The sequence below is a fragment of the Gopherus evgoodei genome, chromosome 7, assembly GCF_007399415.2.
Source record: "Gopherus evgoodei ecotype Sinaloan lineage chromosome 7, rGopEvg1_v1.p, whole genome shotgun sequence".
Taxonomy (NCBI): domain Eukaryota; kingdom Metazoa; phylum Chordata; order Testudines; family Testudinidae; genus Gopherus; species Gopherus evgoodei.
In genome coordinates, this window is record NC_044328.1 from 130,959,117 (window position 1) to 130,979,215 (window position 20,099).

At 47.6% G+C, this 20,099-nt stretch overlaps 1 protein-coding gene across 1 annotated transcript in view; it reads right to left on the reverse strand.

The window, feature by feature from the left end:
• Positions 1-19,760, reverse strand: part of LOC115654701 (histone-lysine N-methyltransferase SETD5-like) — a 32,963-nt gene extending 13,203 nt beyond the window's left edge. Inside the window, exons 1-2 of the mRNA XM_030569372.1 lie at positions 19,665-19,760; positions 18,219-18,352 (exon numbers count right to left, since the gene is read on the reverse strand). Coding sequence (XP_030425232.1) covers positions 18,219-18,351 — 133 coding nt within the window. The 5' untranslated portion in view covers position 18,352; positions 19,665-19,760. The remainder of the gene's footprint in view (positions 1-18,218; positions 18,353-19,664) is intronic.
• Between the last annotated feature and the right edge of the window lie 339 nt (positions 19,761-20,099).

Here is a 20,099-nt window from a genome sequence, read left to right on the forward strand (position 1 = left end):
GTTGTCTGCCACCAACTGGCCTTTCTTGATTACTGCCCATATTTTGAGAGAGAAGATGTCAACGTTACCCCAGCTCAAAATCATTTTTGGCCAGGAATGCTGGGCAGTTTGCCACTTGAAGTTATAAAGAGGCAGAGGAGTAAGATTTTCTCCAGAGCAGATTAAGCTGTTTTGGATCTTTGTCCTTAGGGGTTCTCTTGTTTGATTTAGATTTTTCCTGGAGCATTGTAATGACTAAGGAGCCAAGTACTCAAACCCAGGCTGAGGGACCTGGCACCGTTTCTCCAGCCGTTTTGCAGTCTTTGTTACTTTGGCCAGCGAACATTACAGGGTCTTTGCCAGGTCGAGCAACTCTTCATTTATGTAGAGGATGGTTCTGGGTGGACTGGGAGCTGTCAGAACAAACTTATGAGATTTCTCTGATGTGACTGAAGTCTCTCTCTCTCTCTCCAGAGACTCAGCAACTCTTATAAGGAGCTCTAGGAAATACATTGGCAAAGTTCTCTGGCCTATGTTCTACTGGAGGTCAAACTAGATGATCACAATAGGCTCTTCTGGCCTTGGAATCTATGAAGTCATCTCATGCTGAGATCACTGTCTTGTTGGGTGATGATGAAGACAGGACCTTTGGGAGTGAAACAGGATGCTGCTGCTCTGCCCTGCTGCCAACGTATACAGTGCACTCAAGGCTTTGTACTGGTACCAGTAGATGCCTCAGTACTGATGGCCCTGGTTTTCCTAGTAGCTCATCTTCAGCTGTGTTGCTGATGCTCGAGGTGAGTTGCTGGAGCTGGAATCAGTGTCAGAGAAGGCTTATTTTGAGCTGCAGGGTATTCCTTATTAGTCCTAAATGCTGTGTGGGGTTTGGTGGCTTTATCTTCTGAGGCATCAGGTGGTCTGTCCTCATGGAAGGATACTGAGCTCTTCCTCTGTGTTTGAAGCAGCCCTGCTCAGTGCCAGACTGATCCTGAGACTGTCATCATCTGCTTTGGTGCTGATAGCACCTGCTGCGCTTGTGTGGTCCTGCTTTGGTGCTGGATCTTTCCTCAGTGGTCTCTTCTCCATGATGGTCTTTGGAGTTGCTGCTTTGCTAGACTGGATGCTGGTGAAGCTGCCTTGTCCACTACTTGAACCCTGAATCTCATCTTCTCAGGATCGGAAGAGACCTTCATAGACTGTTCCAAGAAATGAAGCTTCAACCATGCTTCCTTAAGCTTGTGTGTTCTTACAGAGAAAGAATGTCATACTGAGCATCTGCTTGTTTTCTGGGACTCTCCTAAGTAGACGAGACACCTGTTGTATCTATATTTCTGAGGAATTAGTCCATTGCAGGATGGGCACAGTTTGAAGCCTGAAGGTTTCAGCCCATCATGTTGAGAATCCCCGTACAGAGATGTTGACTGTAAAATATTCAGTACAGGTGGGTCGATTTAATTCATGGAGGTTGTACATCAGAGAATCAGAAGCATTATGAAGAGTTTTTATGGGAAGAGTTTGAAGAAATTTCGCCAAAGCTAAGAACTAGCAGGTTGGACACTTGCCAGGTTCTGTCTCAGTGCTGTGTAAGAGAGAACAGAGCGTCATGGCTGCCCTGGCCTTTATGCCCCTGTAAAGAGGCAGGAGGTGGCACAGACAGCAAACATGGCCCCAAAGGACCCGGTTTTTGACAAAAATCAGCTGTCATGTGTATGAGGCGCACATGCAGCAATAGTGGGCTCCACACTGCCATACATGAAGAACAATAAGACACTGCAGATCAGCAGTAAGGATAACAGGTTTCCATTCTAAGTCTTAATCTGACCTCCTTCCCTCCACTCTTCTGTGTGGCAATATCGCATGCATCACTTTCTTCCAAACCCTTCCATTGTTATCTGTCACCCAACAGTCATGCCAGAGATTGTTCCTAATTTTAAAATTAAAGACCAAACATTTTAAAAAGCCTTTATGAGATCAAGAGCTAAAACCCATGTTCTAATGCTCTCGCCATTTATAGTCATTCTCTGCTCTGACATGTCAAATTTAGATGCAAGGACCTCAGCGCTAGGAGCTGTCGCTTTATGTCTGTAAAGTGCCATGCAGGCTGAGAGTGCTGCATGCATTAATAAAACTCCAACCAGACGAGAATTTCTTTGCAAATTTAAAGCTAATCAGAGGAGACTTTTTCTGAGTTATGAAAGCCAAAAAAAAGGAGAAGTTACTTACCTTGTACAGTAATTGGAATTCTTTGAGAAGTACGTCTCTATGGGTGCTCCACACGAGAACATGCACATGCCCATGCACTCTTGATGAGAGATTTTCAGCAGCAGCATCTGCAGGTCAGAGCCTGTAACCAACACGCTGTCATGCTCCAGGGTGAGCGCATGGACCTGCTGCCACTCTAGTTCTTTCTTAACTGGAAAAGAACACTGAGAAAACTCCAAGGCAGAGGGAACAGAGGGTGGGCAGTGGAAAACCCATATCTCAAAGAACTCCAGTTACTTTAAAAGGTAAGTAACCTCTCCTTCTTCAAGTAGAGTCCCTATAAAAGTTGTCCACATGAGGTGATTCCTGAGCAGTACCTCAATTATGGAGAAGGGTGCTAAGGAGGCTGATTGAGTAGAGAGTATAGAACAGAATCACCACAGACAGTGTTGCCCCTGAAAGCAGGTATGAGAGTATAGCGCTGGAAAGGGCGTGCCAAAGACCAGCTGACTGTCTTGAAGATGTCTGTGATGCATATGTTTTTAGTAGGGCTACAAGGTAGACGAGGCCTGGTGGAATGAGCTATCACCCTTGGAGGGGGACAGCTCCCCATAGGTTCTAATAGAGGTTTCCGCAGCGCATTAGGGAGTAAGATGAGGTCCGACTGTAGAGTAGGTTCTTTGAGAGGAGGAAAACGGTTGAACAGGCCTTTAAATAAATGTCAGTCACTGGATGAGTGAAGACTGAAAACCCCTCACTAAGGGGTGAAAAGTTGTGATAGCTGCCAAACTAATTGTAACTGAGCTCAGCTAGAATCCTGTTTTTAAAAATTTTAGCAGATAATGAAGAATGTGTGTCAGACAAGACTCAACAGGAAGCATAAATTGGTGGCTGCACCAAACATGAAAACGTTTCCACTGCTGAAGCTAGGTTCTCCATTATGGAGCAGCACTGTTTGTCCCTCTGGAGAGCAGTCTTGTTCTATACCAGAGAGCCATCTAGTAGTAACGCCTTGAGGGGAAGGTTGGAGAAAGAAGGGAGCAATCCCAACTCCTTGGTGAAGAATTCTACTGTCAGGGGAAGGTGGAGGCAGTTGCTGAGACACGCAAACAAGCTCTGGAAACCATACCTGCCTTGGTCATGATGCTGCAATGTGGACGGCTACTAATTTCTCCTGTTTCCATTTGATCAGGACCGTGAGTAGTGATGGTGTTGGGAGATGATCATGCAGAGATACATGGGGTCAAAAGACAACTAGGGCACCTCCCATCAAGTGGGCACTGTGCCCCCTTGCCTCCTGAACAGAATCATCTGCACTTTGCATTGGATGGTGTCATGGACAGATCTATCTCCAGATGGCCCCAGGCAAGATGTGTCCTTCGGCATACCATATCATTCACCTCCCATTTGTGGTTGAGGCAGAGGGAGTCTGCCACTGTATTCTGCAGTCCTGGTAGGTAAACCACTGAGATCTGCATGTGATATGATATGCACCAGTTCCACAGTCTTATGGATTTGGTGCATAACAACTGGGATCTTGCTATTCCTTGTCAACTGAGATAATATATTGCTTTTCTGTTGTCCATCATTATTCTGGTTGGGTGGTCTCTGACATGGCAAAGGAACTGCTGGCAAGCGTAATACTATCCTGAGTTCCAGTATGCTGATATGGAGGATTGCCTCCTGTGGGGCCACTCTGATCTACGCTGTGAAACCCTGGAAGTGCACACTCCAGCCTAGCAGGGAGGCATATGGACAGATGATCTTTGTGGGAAGGGGCTGCTAAAATGGAACTCCCACCCATACCTTTTGGGGACCTTTCCACCGAGAACTCTCTGAGATATGGACATAGACTGTGTTGTTGGAAATGTAGATGGTTCTCAGCCAGGCTTGAAGACACAGAAAGTGTATCCTTGCTAAGAGTGTCACAAACATACGGGCTGACATACAACCCATGAATTGAAGGCAAGCCATTTCTGTGATTTGCAGGCTCTGCTGTACTGTTGAAATGTGGCTGGACATTGTGGAAAACCTGTCCGTTAGCAAGTATGCTCTGGTGGTGGTAGAGGAATCTGGCATGGCCCCAACAGAGTCTATGTTTTTTGTGCGAGAGAGCGTAGACTTTTCCACGCCGAGGCAGAGATCCAGGAAATGGAACAGAAATAGGGCCCTGTTGGTTGCTGTTTGTACTTCAAGAAAGGAGTGACCATTCAGGAGCCAATTGTCCAGGTAAGAAAAGATGACTATTCCCATCTGACAGAGGTAGGCTGCGATGGCCAAGAGGACTTTGATAAAGACCATGGGACAGTGGAGAGGTCGAAGGGCAGGACATGATATTGGCAGTGGTCCCTGCCAACCACAAAACATAAGAAACGTTTGTACAAGGAGTGGCCTGCTACATGAAAATAAACATCCTAAAGTCAAGGGAAACAAACCAGCCAAACTTCTGGATCCATGGAGGGACGTAGAGTTACCATTCTGAGCTGCTGAGACCAGATAAAGACGTTTAAAGTCCTGAGATCCAGAATTGGTCTCCACCCCCCATTTTCCTTGGGGACAAGGAAGTACTGGGAATAGGATTATTTCCTGATGAAGACCAGTGGAACACATTTGACTAGGTAGAACTGTACCTCCTGCCTCAAAAAACTCATGTTAAGGGTCCTTGAAGATGGACAGGGAGGGAGGGCATGCAGAATGAGCTGAACTGGATGGAATAGCGTGTAGAACTCACCTCCAGGATCCATCTGTCTGAGGTGATGAGCTCCCAGAAGGACAGAAAGTGGTTGAGAGAATCATCATAAAGGTGGATGGGAGAAAGATGCATTGTTGGATCCGGAATAGGAGATAGTGCATGACTTTCAACCAACAGGTCAAAAAAGACGGTTACTCACCTTTGTAACTGTTGTTCTTTGAGATGTGTTGCTCATATCCATTCCAATTAGGTGTGCGCACGCAGTGTGCACGTTCGTCGGAAGATTTTTACCCTAGCAACACTCAGTGGGTCGGCTGGGTCGCCCCCTGGAGTGGCGCCGGATATATACCCCTGCCGACTCAACTGCCCTTCAGTTCCTTCTTGCCGGCTACGCTAACAGAGGTGAAGGAGGGCGGGTTTGGAATGGGTATGAGCAACACATCTCGAAGAACAACAATTACAAAGGTGAGTAACCGTCTTTTCTTCTTCGAGTGTTTGCTCATATCGATTCCAATCAGGTGATTCCCAAGCCTTACCTAGGCGGTGGGGTCGGAGTGAGATGTAGCAGAATGCAAAACTGCTGAGCCAAAGACTGCATCATCTCTTGACTGTTGAACCAGAGCATAATGTGAGGCAAAGGTGTGGATAGAGGACCAGGTAGCTGCGCGACATATTTCCTGGATTGGTATATGAGCCAGGAAGGCAGCAGATGAAGCCTGAGCCCTGGTAGAATGTGCGGTGAGATGGCTCAAGGGAAAATGAGCCAAGTCATAACAAGTACGGATGCACGCCGTCACCCAAGAGGAGATCCTCTGGGAGGAGACAGGTAGGGCCTTCATTCGGTCTGCCACTGCGAAGAAGAGTTGGGGCGATTTACGAAAGGGCTTCGTCCGTTCGATTTAAAATGTGAGCTCCCTACGGACATCTAGGGAGTGCAACTGTTGCTCCCGTCGTGATGAGTGCAGCTTCGGGAAGAAGACCGGAAGGAAGATGTCCTGATTGATATGGAAGGCCGATACCACTTTACGGAGGAATGTTGGGTGTGGTCACAACTGCACCTTGTCCTTGTGAAACACAGTATACGGTGGGTCCACCATGAAAGCCCGAAGCTTGGAGACTTGTCTGGCTGATGTAATGGCTACGAGGAAAACTGTCTTCCAGGACAGGTATAGCAGCAAGCAAGTTTCTAACGGCTCAAATGGTGGAGACATAAGTCTGGTTAAGACCAGGCTGAGGTGCCAGGTAGGAGCAGGGTGGCGTACTTGGGGGTATATGTGCTCCAAGCCCTTGAGGAACCTGGAAACCATACGGTGAAAATATGGAGCGACCACTCTCCCCTGGGTGGAAGGTAGAAATGGCAGCCAAGTGCACCCTCAACGATGATACCGCTAGGCCCTGCTGTTTGAGAGACCAGCGGTAGTCCAGGATGGTGGGGATCGAGACCTCGGTGGGAGTAACATTTTGCGTTTCGCACCAGCAGGAGAAACGCTTCCACTTGGCCAGATATGTAGACCGAGTGGAAGGTTTCCTGCTATCCAGGAGTATTTGTTGTATTGAGGCAGAGCAGCGTTAACTCTGACTGGCTCAACCACGCAGGAGCCACGCCGTGAGGTGAAGGGACTGCAGGTCTGGGTGGTGAAGTCTGCCGTGGTCCTGAGTTATGAGGTTTGGGTGAAGAGGCAGGGTAATTGGGCTGGCTATCGACAGATCGAGCAACATGGTGTACCATTGCTGCCTGGGCCACATTGGGGCAATCATGATCAAGTGAGCTCTGTCCCTGTGGAGCTTTAGCAGGACCCCGTGAACCAGCGGGAATGGTGGAAAGGCGTAAAGCAGTTGGCTCATCCACGGTATCAGGAAAGCATCTGAGATCGAGCCCAGGGAGAGACCTTGGAAGGAGCAGAACATCTGGCATTTCCTGTTCTCGCGGGGAAGTGAAGAGGTCTATGCGGGGAAATCCCCGCTTCCGGAAAACAGAATGAATAATGTCCGGACGGATCGACCACTTATGAGAGCGGAAGGATCTGCTGAGTTGATCTGCCAGAGTGTTCCGAACCCCTGGGAGAAAGGACGCTACCAGGTCTATCGAGGGGGCTATACAAAAGTCCCAGAGTTGAATGGTTTCCTGACAAATGGGGGAGGACTGTGTCCCCCCGTTTGTTTATGTAATACATGGCCGTTGTGTTGTCTGTGAACACTGAGACATAACGGCCTTGCAGATGCTGTTGAAACGCCTGACACGCAAGGCGGACTGCTCTCAACTCTCGGACATTGATGTGCAAGGCCAGCTCCTGAGATGACCAAAGGCCTTGAGTGCGAAGATGTCCGAGGTGAGCACCCCAGCCGAGAGATGACACATCCGTCGTCAGGGCCATAGAAGGCTGGGGCGGATGGAACGGCATCCCTGCACACACCAGGGAGGGCGTCAACCACCAGTCGAGGGAGCCTAGGAGTCTCGGGGGAACTGTGAGGATCCTGTCTATATTGTGTCTCCCTGGGTGGTATACTGAGGAAAGCCAAGTTTGAAGGGGAGGTAGGTGAAGCCTGGCATGCTTGGTCATGAATGGGCAGGCAGCCATGTGACCCAGGAGGCAGAGACAAGTTCGAGCCGAAGTGATTGGGAATTTTTGCAGGCCTTGTATAATCAATATCATTGTGTGAAACCGCGGTTGTGGTAAGCAGGCCCTGGCGAGACTGGAGTCCAGAATGGCCCCAATTAACTCTATTCTTTGTGTGGGAACCAGAGTAGACTTCTCTAGGTTGATCATCAGGCCTAGTTGGATGAATAGGTCCTTGACGATGCCCATGTGCTGTGTTACTTGGGTCTTGGAGGCCCCGCGAATGAGCCAATTGTCAAGATACGGGAAGACATGTATGCGTCGACGACGGAGGGAGGCGGCGACTACGGCCATACACTTTGTGAACACTCTTGGGGCTGTGGAGAGGCCAAACGGAAGGACCGTAAATTGGAAATGTTGACGGTTGACCACAAACCTGAGGTACCGTCTGTGCGGGGGATAAATGGCAATGTGAAAATACGCGTCCTTCATATCGAGGGCGGCATATCAGTCTCCAGGATCCAAGGATGGGATGATGGTCCCCAGGGATACCATGCGGAACTTCAACTTTATCAAGAACTTGTTGAGTCCTCACAGGTCTAGAATTGGTCTGAGACCTCCCTTCGCTTTGGGGATTAGGAAATAGCGGGAGTAGAACCCCTTGCCCCTTAAGTCCTCCAGTACCTCCTCTATAGCTCCCATGGCAAGGAGGGACCGTACCTCCTGCAAGAGGATTTGCTTGTGAGAGGGGTCCCTGAAGAGGGACGAGGATGGGGGGTGGGGGGCGAAATAAACTGAAGGCGGTATCCAAATTCTACTGTGCGTAAGACCCAACAATCTGAAGTTAGTTGGGTCCACGCAGGGAGGAAAAAGGAGAGGCGAATGCAAAAGGGAGGGAAAGGATCCTGTTGAACAACTGGTACGTCGCCCTTGGGCGCGCCTTCAAGAGTTTGGTTTAGGTCCCGTGGGTGGTTTGGCAGGGCTGTGATTCTGACCCCCTTGGGGTCCAGACTGCTGTCTACGATTGCCTTGGCCATGTCTCCTGCCGAAGCCCTGCCGCTGTCTAGGTGGGGGGTAAGGGCACTGAGGCTGGGGCCAGAAAGGTCTGCGCTGAGTCTGTGGTGTGTGCATCCCGAGCGAGCGCATGATTACCCTACTGTCCTTCAGACTCTGCAGCCTAGGGTCAGTCTTTTCCGAAAATAGGCCCTGACCTTCAAAGGGCAAGTCCTGTATCGTATGCTGCAATTCAGGTGGAAGGCCTGACACCTGAAGCCATGATATTCGCCTCATGGCAATTCCTGAAGCCAGAGTTCTGGCTGCGGAGTCGGCTGAGTCTAGTGAGGCCTGGAGAGAAGTTCTCGCCACCTTCTTTCCTTCCTCCAAAAGGGCTGCAAACTCTTGACGCGAGTCTTGGGGGACTAACTCTGTGAATTTCTCAACCGCCACCCAGGTGTTATAGTTATAGCGGCTAAGCAGGGCTTGTTGGTTTGCCACCCTGAGTTGGAAGCCCCCCGCAGAGTAGATTTTACGTCCCAATAAATCCTTGCGCCTAGCCTCCTTTGCTTTTGGGGCAGGGGCTTGCTGGCCCTTTCGTTAACCGATTGGACAACGAGGGAGCAGGGAGGAGGGTGTACGTACAGGTACTCGTACCCCTTAGAAGGCACCATGTACTTCCTCTCAACTCCCCTAGCCGTGGGCGGAATAGATGCTGGAGACTGCCAGATGGCATCAGCCTTCGCTTGGATTGTCCGAATAAACGGTAAGGCCACCCTTGTGGGAGTGTCAGCCGACAAAATATCTACCACCGGGTCCTCTATCTCCGGAACCTCCTCCACCTGGAGGTTCATATTCAGGGCCACCCATCTCAGGAGGTCTTGATGTGACCTTAGGTCAATTGGAGGAGGGCCCGAGGAGGATGTCTCCGCCACCGCTTCATCTGGAGAAGAGGAAGAGGAAAGGCCAGGGACAATTGTGTCCTCCGTTGTCTTGTGGACTTGACAACGTCTGGCTCCGGTGGGACCTGAGGGTCTGGTGCCTGAATGGGAGTGTCCTCCATACCCGCAGGAGGGGGGTGGCTAACAGTAGCCTCCGGCACCTGGTGCTCTGATGGTACGGAGCGTGATGGTACTGGAGGTCCACCTTGGGCTTGGTGATATGCCCAAGTCATCCAGAAGGACCACTGATGAGGTCCTTGGTCTTGAGCCTGGGTCTCTTGGAAGACACGGCTGGGGACATCTAAGTCATGGTTCTGTGCATAGGAAGCACTGTCTGCATGGGATGACATAGATGCATGGCGAGACGGCCAAGGAGGAGCTGAAAACCCCTGAGAATGGTCTCCCTGAGTAGTCTGTCTGTACGCTGTAGCGGAGAGCGGTACCGGGTGCTATACTGGTACTGGGAAAGAGACCGGGACCTGCGACCGGAACGGTGCTGGGAGATCGACCGGGACCTCGAAGCTCGACGCTGGGAGCAGCTGTGAGAGGTGCGGTGCCGTGAGCTTGATCGGTACCGAGAGTACTGGGCCGGCGAACGGGGTCCTGAACGGTGCCGCGAGTGCGACTGGTACCGAGATGGAGAACGGTACCGGGACTGCGAGCGGCAATGGGACTGAGAAAGCCAGCGGGACCGCGATTGTGATCGGTGCCTCTCAGTGGTGCCGACGGAGGATGGTCTCAGTAGGGTAGGTTTGCCTATGGACTGTATAACCCGCACCGGCAGTGCCGGGGGTTGAGGCAGCGCAGACTTCGTCAGTGCAATCAGTTCCCTTGCCATAGAGAATGTCTCTGGCGTGGAGGGAACAATAAGCTCAACCACGGTGTGTGCCGGGGAGCTGTCAGGCACCGGACTCAACGGCTCTTGCAGGACTGGAATCGACGGCGCTGAAGTTGTCGGTGCCACAGCAGTTGTCAGTGCCGGGCGATCCGACTTAGGCGGGTGCTCCGACGTGGACACGGAAGCCGCAGGAGTCTTATGTTTTTTGACCCGCGGGGAGAGGGAGCGGTGCCGAGGAGACATCTGGGCCAGTGACGGTTGGTGCCAACGGGCCTCAGCGGGTACCGGTGAACTCCAGTGCCGAAGATGCACTTCTCCCCGGTGCGGACTGTCCGGCGCTCGGTGCCAAGGGTGGAGGAGTAAAAACTGCCTCCATCAGGAGCTGTCTGAGACAAAAGTCCCACTCCTTTTTGGTCTGCGGCTTGAAGGCCTTGCAAATGCGGCATTTATCTGTGAGGTGGGATTCCCCGAGGCACTTAAGGCAGGAGTCGTGAGGATCTCCTGTTGGCATCGGCTTGTGACAGGCCGAGCACGGTTTGAAACCCAGTCAACCAGGCATGGGCCTGGGCACCAGGTGAAAGGAAGGGGCTAATCCCCGAATCTCTCTTAACTATATACATTAACTATGTTAAAGAAAAATAATAAACTAACTGCAAGTATAGAAATTTGAACTATATACACAACAACAACAAGAAAACTACGAGTAGCTAGGGAAGTGGAGATCAGCTAAGCCGCGCTCCACTATTCCAACAACCGACACGGGCGGTAAGAAGGAACTGAAGGGTTGTTGGGTCGGCAGGGGTATATATCCGGTGCCATAATGGCGCCACTTCAGGGGGCAACCCAGCCGACCCACCGAGTGTTGCTAGGGTAAAAATCTTCCGATGAACGTGCACGCGGCGTGCGCACACCTAATTGGAACTGATATGAGCAAGCACTCGAAGAAGAATGGTTGCTTTTAGGATGTCACTGACTATGGAGGATGGCCCCTTCTTGGTGGGAGATGGGGGTTCAGATAGTTTCATGGGTTGATAGTGGACTAGGCAAGATTGTTGAGCCCCCAGTGATCTTATATTTTCTTTGTCACAGTCATATAGATGCCCAGAGATCACAGTGTCGCCCAGGAGTCTTTTAGTGAATGAAAGGATCTGTCTGTGGCCTCACCGAATAGCTTGGGTCCTTTGAAGATAAGGTCTTCAGCGGTGTTTTGTATCTCCTGGGGAAAACTGGAACTAAGACGTTTGATGCATGACCACTGCCATAGATACAGAACATGCAACTGTATTAGCAGCATTGAGCAAGATCAGGAGACAAGCTTTGGAGATTGTCTGGGGTTCCATTATCAGTGGGTGAAATTGTTCCCTCTGGTCCTGTGGCAGGTGCTCAAAAGACAAAAACTCAATTTGCAAAATCATGTTTTGCCATCAGGGCCTGGTAAATGGCTACTATGCACTGCGAAGAGGTTGAGGAGCAGCTTTTGTGGCCAAGATCTAGCCTTTTTGCTCCCTCTCGGATGGCACAGAGCAGGACTGATGTGGTTGGTTTCATTCATCACAGGCCTTGACAACCAGGGAGTTAGGTATAGGGTGAGAGAAAAAAATACCCTGAGCCTTTGGGTGAAATACTGCATTTTTTAATCAGCACATTTACAAGTAGGTGGTAGAGTAGCTGGAGTTTACCTCACTCCTTAGAGGCTGGAGACAGCAGGCATCATTGACGGGCAAGGCAATTTTGCCCTGAGGAGGCATATGGAGAATGTCCAATAGGGAATGCTGGGTTCCTGTATCTCTTCCAAAGGAATTTTCAAGGCCTCTGCGATCCGTTTCAAAGGCCTTGAAATCATTAGTGGGGGAGGCATAACAACTTTGTATGGTAAGGAGGATTTATGGGAAGATTTTTTTTTTCTTCTTTCCCACCTGGCTCTTGCTCCTCTATAAGTCCGTCTGTTGAGCAGGAACCAGGGTTGGTGATTGCTGCTCTTGACATGCCCTCTCATGAGACGGAACCCTGTAAAACTGCGTGCCATAACAGGCCCATGGGTTCTAATAAGCCCATTGTGGTGGGGCATAAGAGAAAAGTTAGGACCCCAAGACTGCTGGGTGCATCTTCTGCTGGGAATTTCTTCCTGGGGATGCACCTCAAAAGGAGGGAAGCTGGAATGGGAAGGTGGAGGAGCCCTGTATGGACTTCTTGGAATCAGATTCAGTGTCATCTCCTGTGTCCACTTGAGGGACAAACGGTGCTGGTATCAGTGACTGCTGGTACCAGGGGCTGGAGAGGGTCTCATAACCGCATTGGTATGGAAGCTGAGACTTTGCTGGCTGGTAAGATAGTTCCGCAAGAGGATATGTTGGTACTGGCTAAAACTGACTCTTAGTAACCTCAAAATGCCTGCATGGGGCTGGTGACTGCATCGGTACCGGAGGACAAGTCAGCATTGTAGATCAGACCAGAGGATAAGTTGACTCTGGTAGATAAGTCATTACTGGTGGGGAATGAGTCTCAGTACCACTCAGCCATGGAGACTCAGAATTTGAAGGTCCTTCTGCAAAAGGAGCCTGGACAGTACGAGGGACTCTGGATAAGAAACCTCAGGAGTCAGTACATGTAAGGGTATTGGAGACAGTACAGAAGTGTGGTCTGGGCATTTTCCTCGATTGGTTGCAGAAGACAGTACCAGTAATGATTCTGGCTTGGTTTTAGAAGAGTTTTTGTTCTTCAAAGGTACTGAGTCTGGTGCTAACAGTGCTACCACTCTATGTTGTTTAACAGATGACTTCTTGGTACATGGCATGGGCTTTTAAACTGGTGCCAGGTTCTTAATATTGGAGAAGGTGGAAGCCACAGCAGTACCAGTGCTGGGACACAAGACACAGAGCAAGAGGTTGGCTTCCCTATATTCTGGTCAATATCTTCATCAATGTGTTAGATAATGGCACAGAGAGCACACTTCTAAAGTTTGTGGACGATGCCAAGCTGGGAGAGGTTGCAAGTGCTTTGGAGAACAGGATTAAAATTCAAACTGATCTGGACAAACTGGAGAAATGGTCTGAAGTAAATAGGATGGAATTCAGCAAAGTACTCCCACTTAGGAAGGAACAATCAAGTGCACACATACAAAATGGGAACTGACTGTGTAGGAAGGAGTACAGTGGAAAGGGATCTGGGGGTCATAGTGGATCACAAGCATAAATATGTAACACTATTGCAAAAAAAAAGCAAACATCATTCTAGGCTGTATTAGCAGGAGTGTTGTAAGCAAGACACAAGATTAGGCCTCAGCTGGAGTATTATGTCCAGTTCTGGGCGCCACAATTCAGGAAAGACGAGGACAAATTGGAGAAAGTCCAGAAAAGAGCAACAAAAATGATAAAGGTCTTGAAAACATGACCTATGAGGGAAGATTGAAAAAACTGGGTTTGTTTAGTCTGGAGAAGAGAAGAGTGAAGGGGGTGATAACAGTTTTCAAGTACATAAAAGGTTGTTACAAGGAGGAGGGAGAAAAAAACTGTTCTTCTTAACCTCTGAGGCTAGGACAAGAAGCAATGGGCTTAAATTGCAGTAAGTTTAGGTTTAGGTTGGATATTAGGAAAAACTTCCTGTCAAGGTGGTTAAACACTGGAGAAAATTGCCCAGGGAGGTTGTGGAATCTCCACTGCTGGAGGCTTTTAAGAGCAGGTTAGACGAACACCTGTCAGGGATGGTCTAGATAATACTTAGTCCTGCCATGAGTGCAGGGGACTGGACTAGAGACCTCTCAAGGTCCCTTCCAGTCCTACAATTCTGCAGTTCTCTTAGATTCTTATTCTGGAGAATTTTTTTTTAAAAGGTCTGGATGGTTCTGACGGGCTCCAGGGTTTCTGCTTACTGCAGCAGACACAGTCACTGGAGCTCTTTAAGCAGCCAAAGCTGATGTTCGGGGCGGGGGAGGGGGGGGCGCGCGGGCCTGGAATGCTCCATCAACAATTCCAGCCATTCCTCAAGTTTTTGAAATCTGCTTTTAAAATGTGAGCAGACCATAGGAACGTGGGTCTCTTCAAATCAGCAGAGGCAGATTCAATGTCTCTCATTGTGGGAAAGAGACCTGGGACAGGTCTGAGAGGGATTTTGGGCATAACCAATTAGTTGAAGTAGTGGATTGAGGGCAAATCCAGAAGCCCAGATTGGGCAAACAAAGGAAAGAGGGAGTAAACCCCCGAAACCACAAAACTGCGTTAAACAGAAAAATTAAATATTAAAAAATTACTAAGAGAGAAGCATAAGAATAAATAAGAAAATAAAGTAGAAAACCACATGGTTATCTATAATGGACGCTGCAACACTCCCTCTCAAGCTGCAGGCAGCTGAGAAGGAACTGGAGTGTCAGCAAGCCCAACCCCCTTATACCCTCACACCAGAGCATGAGGATGTGTAGGGCGCAGCTGTGGACCTAAGGACAGTCCTGATGAAAGTTTCTGATCAGGAATGCCCAGGCACGCACACATACTGAAGTTGAGCATCCCTAAGGGCACTTCTTGTATAGTGAGTATTTAGCTGTTTGAAAACCTGTGTCCATTTGTAACTCAAAAAACTTGCTTTAAAACAAGAACTAGCACAATGATGCTGATTGAACATGGCTCTTCAGTAAGGGGAGGTGGAGACACTTCCTCCAGCTGCGTGGGAGCAGAAGACAACCACTTAGAAATTTCAGCTAGTGCAGAATACAGAAGCCTGGTAACTAGCATTAGCTGGAGGGAACATAATGCTTGTTCTCTAGAATCTGCACTGATTCTCAGATTACCTCTAGGTGCAATCTAGGTGTTGATTTGATCTATAAAACCCCACATGACTTGGGTCATGGCCACCTGAGACACTCAGGCCCTCCCACAAGCTACCAATGGACAGAGAGATCCACTGGGGTGCCTCTTCTATGAGCTTCTAGATATAAGCAACTAGGGGCAAAGCTTGCTCTCTCTCTCTCCAGTATTTCTAAGTTGCTTAATAAGGTCCACAACAATTTATTCTAGGTCTCAAGTGAGATCAGAATCCCATTGTGCTGGGCATTGTAAGAGAGAATCTCTGCCCTAAACAGTCTGAAATCTAAATAGAAAGGGTAAAGGTTCCATTTTACAGATGGGAAACTGAGACACAGAGATTAAGTGACTTATCCATGGTCATACTGGGAGCCAGTTCCAAGAACCAGGAATTAAATCCAGACCTTTTGAGTCCAAGTCCAGTTCCTTAACCACAAGACTATCGTCTCTTCTGTGGTAAAATCCCAGCTCCTTTGAAGTCAGTCAATGATAAAACTCCCTTTACTTCAATTGGGCCAGGATTTCAACCATAACATCACAAAACAAGACAACTTTTTATCAATACATTAGAAGCAAGAGGAAGACCAAGGACAGGATAGGCCCACTGCTCAGTGAGGAGGGGAAAACGGTAACGGGAGACTTGGAAATGGCAGAGATGCTTAATGACTTCTTTGTTTCGGTCTTCACTGAGAAGTCTGAAGGAATGTCTAATATAGTGAATGCTTACGGGAAGAGGGTAGGTTTAGAAGATAAAATAAAAAAAGAGCAAGTAAAAAATCACTTAGAAAAGTTAGCTGCCTGCAAGTCACCAGGGCCTGATGAAATGCATCCTAGAATACTCAAGGAGCTAATAGAGGAGGTATCTGAGCCTCTAGCTATTATCTTTGGGAAATCAAGGGAGACAGGGGAGATTCCAGAAGACTGGAAAAGGGCAAATATATTGCCCATCTATAAAAAGGGAAATAAAAACAACCCAGGAAACTACAGACCAGTTAGTTTAACTTCTGTGCCAGGGAAGATAATGGAGCAGGTAATTAAAGAAATGATCTGCAAACACTTGCAAGGTGGTAAGGTGATAGGGAATAGCCAGCATGGATTTGTAAAGAACAAATCGTGTCAAACTAATCTGATAGCGTTCTTTGATAGGATAACGAGCCTTGTGGATAAGGGAGAAGCGGTGGATGTGACATACCTGGACTTTAGTAAGGCATTTGATACGGTCTCGCATGATATTCTTATAGATAAACTAGGAAAGTACAATTTAGATGGGGCTACTATAAGCTGGGTGCATAACTGGCTGGATAACCGTACTCAGAGAGTAGTTATTAATGGCTCCCAATCCTTCTGGAAAGGTATAACAAGTGGGGTTCCGCAGGGGTCTGTTTTGGGACTGGATCTGTTGAATATCTTCATCAACGATTTAGATGTTGGCATAGAAAGTACGCTTATTAAGTTTGCGGACGATACCAAACTGGGAGGGATTGCAACTGCTTTGGAGGACAGGGTCAAAATTCAAATGATCTGGACAAATTGGAGAAATGGTCTGAGGTAAACAGGATGAAGTTCAATAAAGATAAATGCAAAGTGCTCCACTTAGGAAGGAACAATCAGTTTCACACATACAGAATGGGAACAGACTGTCCAGGAAGGAATATGGCAGAAAGAGATCTAGGGGTCATAGTGGACCACAAGCTTAATATGAGTCAACAGTGTGATACTGTTGCAAAAAAAGCAAACGTGATTCTGGGATGCATTAACAGGTGTGTTGTAAACAAGACACGAGAAGTCATTCTTCCGCTTTACTCTGCGCTGGTTAGGCCTCAACTGGAGGATTGTGTCCAGTTCTGGGCACCGCATTTCAAGAAAGATGTGGAGAAATTGGAGAGGGTCCAGAGAAGAGCAACAAGAATGATTAAAGGTCTTGAGAACATGACCTATGAAGGAAGGCTGAAGGAATTGGGTTTGTTTAGTTTGGAAAAGAGAAGACTGAGAGGGGACATGATAGCAGTTTTCAGGTATCTAAAAGGGTGTCATCAGGAGGAGGGAGAAAACTTGTTCACCTTAGCCTCCAATGATAGAACAAGAAGCAATGGGCTTAAACTGCAGCAAGGGAGATTTAAGTTGGACATTAGGAAAAAGTTCCTAACTGTCAGGGTAGTTAAACACTGGAATAGATTGCCTAGGGAAGTTGTGGAATCTCCATCTCTGGAGATATTTAAGAGTAGGTTAGATTAATGTCTATTAGGCATGGTTAGACGGTATTTGGTCCTGCCATGAGGGCAGGGGACTGGACTCGATGACCTCTCGAGGTCCCTTCCAGTCCTAGAGTCTATGAGTCTATGAGTGCTGCTAGTATTTGATTTCCCCGCTGCTCTGAAACAGCCTAAGTCTGTTGATCTCAGGCCTTTGCTTGGTGACAGTAGGTACACCACTAAGGTGGTGCTGAAGGAGCTCAAATCAGTTCAGTTGATCCTGACACCTCAGGGTCATTTGTTATATATTTGTAGATCCACCCAGCGTCTTAGTAAGCAGAGGGTGAGAGCACTCAGGGACCCCTTTCCTGCATTCCCTCAAACCCCAGAACCCTGACACACAGTGAGAGCTCCCCTACACCCAGAGATGGGAAGGATGGCTGTAACTGAAGGTCAATCTCATAAAAATTATATACGCAAGAGATCAGACAAATTTTACAACTGACCATGATATTCACTTGGCAGGCGGCAGGAAATAAAGGGGCAGAATTAAGACTATGATTGGAACCTTAGCTATTTGTTTCCTGAGTTTAAAGTGTCTATAATTCTCAAGTTACTTTTTGTGAGAAAATTTGGTGCTTGGTATCTTCAGAGAACTGTACAGCTAATTAACTCCACCAGCCTCCTAATGCCAGTACTATCCCCATCGTTCAGGAACAGGAAAACTGAGGCTTAGGGTGGTTTGTCCAAGGTCAAAGAGAAAATCTGTGATCTATTTGTGAGACTGAATGCTGCAGTCAACTCCAAGGCTTTCGAGGCCTGAAGGGTGATGGAAGCAGACTTAAGGGTCTTGTTTGACTCACGAGGAAATGTGCTCAGGGAAAGGCTCCCATAGGATACTGGTGATGTCAAACATGGAGGTGACATTTACCTGAGAGCCAAGCCCGCAGCTAAATCTACTCTTAACAGAGTCAGTTCCATCTGTCTAAGTATGAAATACAGCTCTCCTTCAAAAGGCTCATCTGTTTACCTGGATCTCTCTCAGCAGCACTGTCACCCGTGGGCGAGGGCTCTCCTCTCTGAGATATCTTTGCACCACTGCGCAGAACCTTCTCAAGAATACCACGGCCCTCTCGAAGCCGCTCCACAGATGTGGGGACCATCCTGAAAGAAGAAGCAATAAGAGTTGAGGGCTGTTACTACACATCTTTGAGCACAATGACCAAGGCGTAGGGGTTGTGGGCCGCTTGATACAATTACAAGAGGGCTTTGTTTTTAAGCTCTTAAAATATTCTGCTTAGAACGATTAGCATGAAGTCAGTGCTGGAGTGCAAGTACTTGCCATACAGAGGAGCAGGGGTGGTAGAAGAATGGGTTCACCAAACAATTATGAGAATTAAGGTTCTGCACTGCTTTTGTGATATCAACAAACCCTGGTGGATTTTACTCTATCAGTTGCTGGCTACCAAATATGACTACTGTGAAGTGTTTTCTAAAGCACTGCACTGGGGCAATGAGACCTCTTCTCTTTGTTGTCAAATGATTGCATGATATTTGATGTTTCTTTGTGGTCTAAGTGAGTTTGGGTCCTCCTCTCTCAGAAAAGGGTATCAAGATTTAACAGCACTTTGGAAATCCTAGGATACATAAGTCTAGATATAGTCACCATATAGAAATGAAAAAGCAGTTTATTGTAACACTCTATAATAATACAACATTAAGGTAACTTTGTTAAAATATAATCAGCAAAAACAAGGTTCCTGGAACAGTGTTAACTTAAGTCATTTTACCTATAAATGCTACTTTCCATTCCTGTTTTCCTTGTCCAACTTGTTTTTTATTTTTAACACAGTAGCACTTAAGAGGCCCCACACAAAATTTGGAACAACATAGTGTTACCCACAGTCCAAACACACAGTGAAAGTCTCAGCCCCAAAGAGGACAATAAGAGATGAAGTGACTTGCCTCAAGTCACACTGCAGGACAATGGCAGAGCCAGGAAGAGAACCAAAGTCTCCTGGGTAACAGTCTGTCCAGTGGATCATGCAGTTTCTTAAATGTGTATGTTTGTTATTTAATATGTAATACAGAAGTGTCTGGGTGCCCCAAGCAAGGATTAGTGTGGTGCCACATTATTCTAGGCACTGTACATCGATAACAGAAAGCCCATAGTTTTTCTACAGTAAATATGTAGCATAAAACACAGATGTGCAGTGTAACTGGATTAACATTGCGCAGGAGCTTAGACAGGAAACATAAAAATTAAACTGTGAAACCTCAATGTTGTATTACGTGGTTTTTCCATTTACTTTCTCTCTCTTTTTTTTTTATTAAAGGAAAATATAATTTGTGCTCAACATTAGCATTTTAAGGGCCCAAAATGGACACTGAAATTCACACCTCAGTGAGGTGAATGGGGTAGGGGCAGAGTTCACTCCTCACTGAGGTGAATGGGGTGAGGGGGGTGAATTCACACCTTCTTTGCTGCTATTGTTTGGCTGGAGACAGTTTTCTGCAAGGCTGGGTTAACAGGGCAGCAGCACATCTGTTTACATTGTGATGGCTGTATCTTGGCAACTGAAAGAGACAGAAACTTATTTTTTTTTAAATGAAAGCTATTTGCAGATATTGTAGAATGCAGCAAAACTATGGAGACCTCCAAAAATCACAGCAATTTTAGCTCCCACTTCCTCCTGTCCCTGTTATGCCAGCAAGTATGTCTGGAAATGTACAAGGGAGCTGTGTACAGGTGTAAATGGGGCTTGGGATGAAACTGTTTTATAACCTTTACTCTAGCATGAGCCTTCTGTAACACCATTTAGAAGTGAAATGGGACTGTCCAGTCTCAAGCCACACCCATTAGAAACAGGGAAGAGTAAATAGGATAAGAAAGGCAGCAAAATGGTTAATC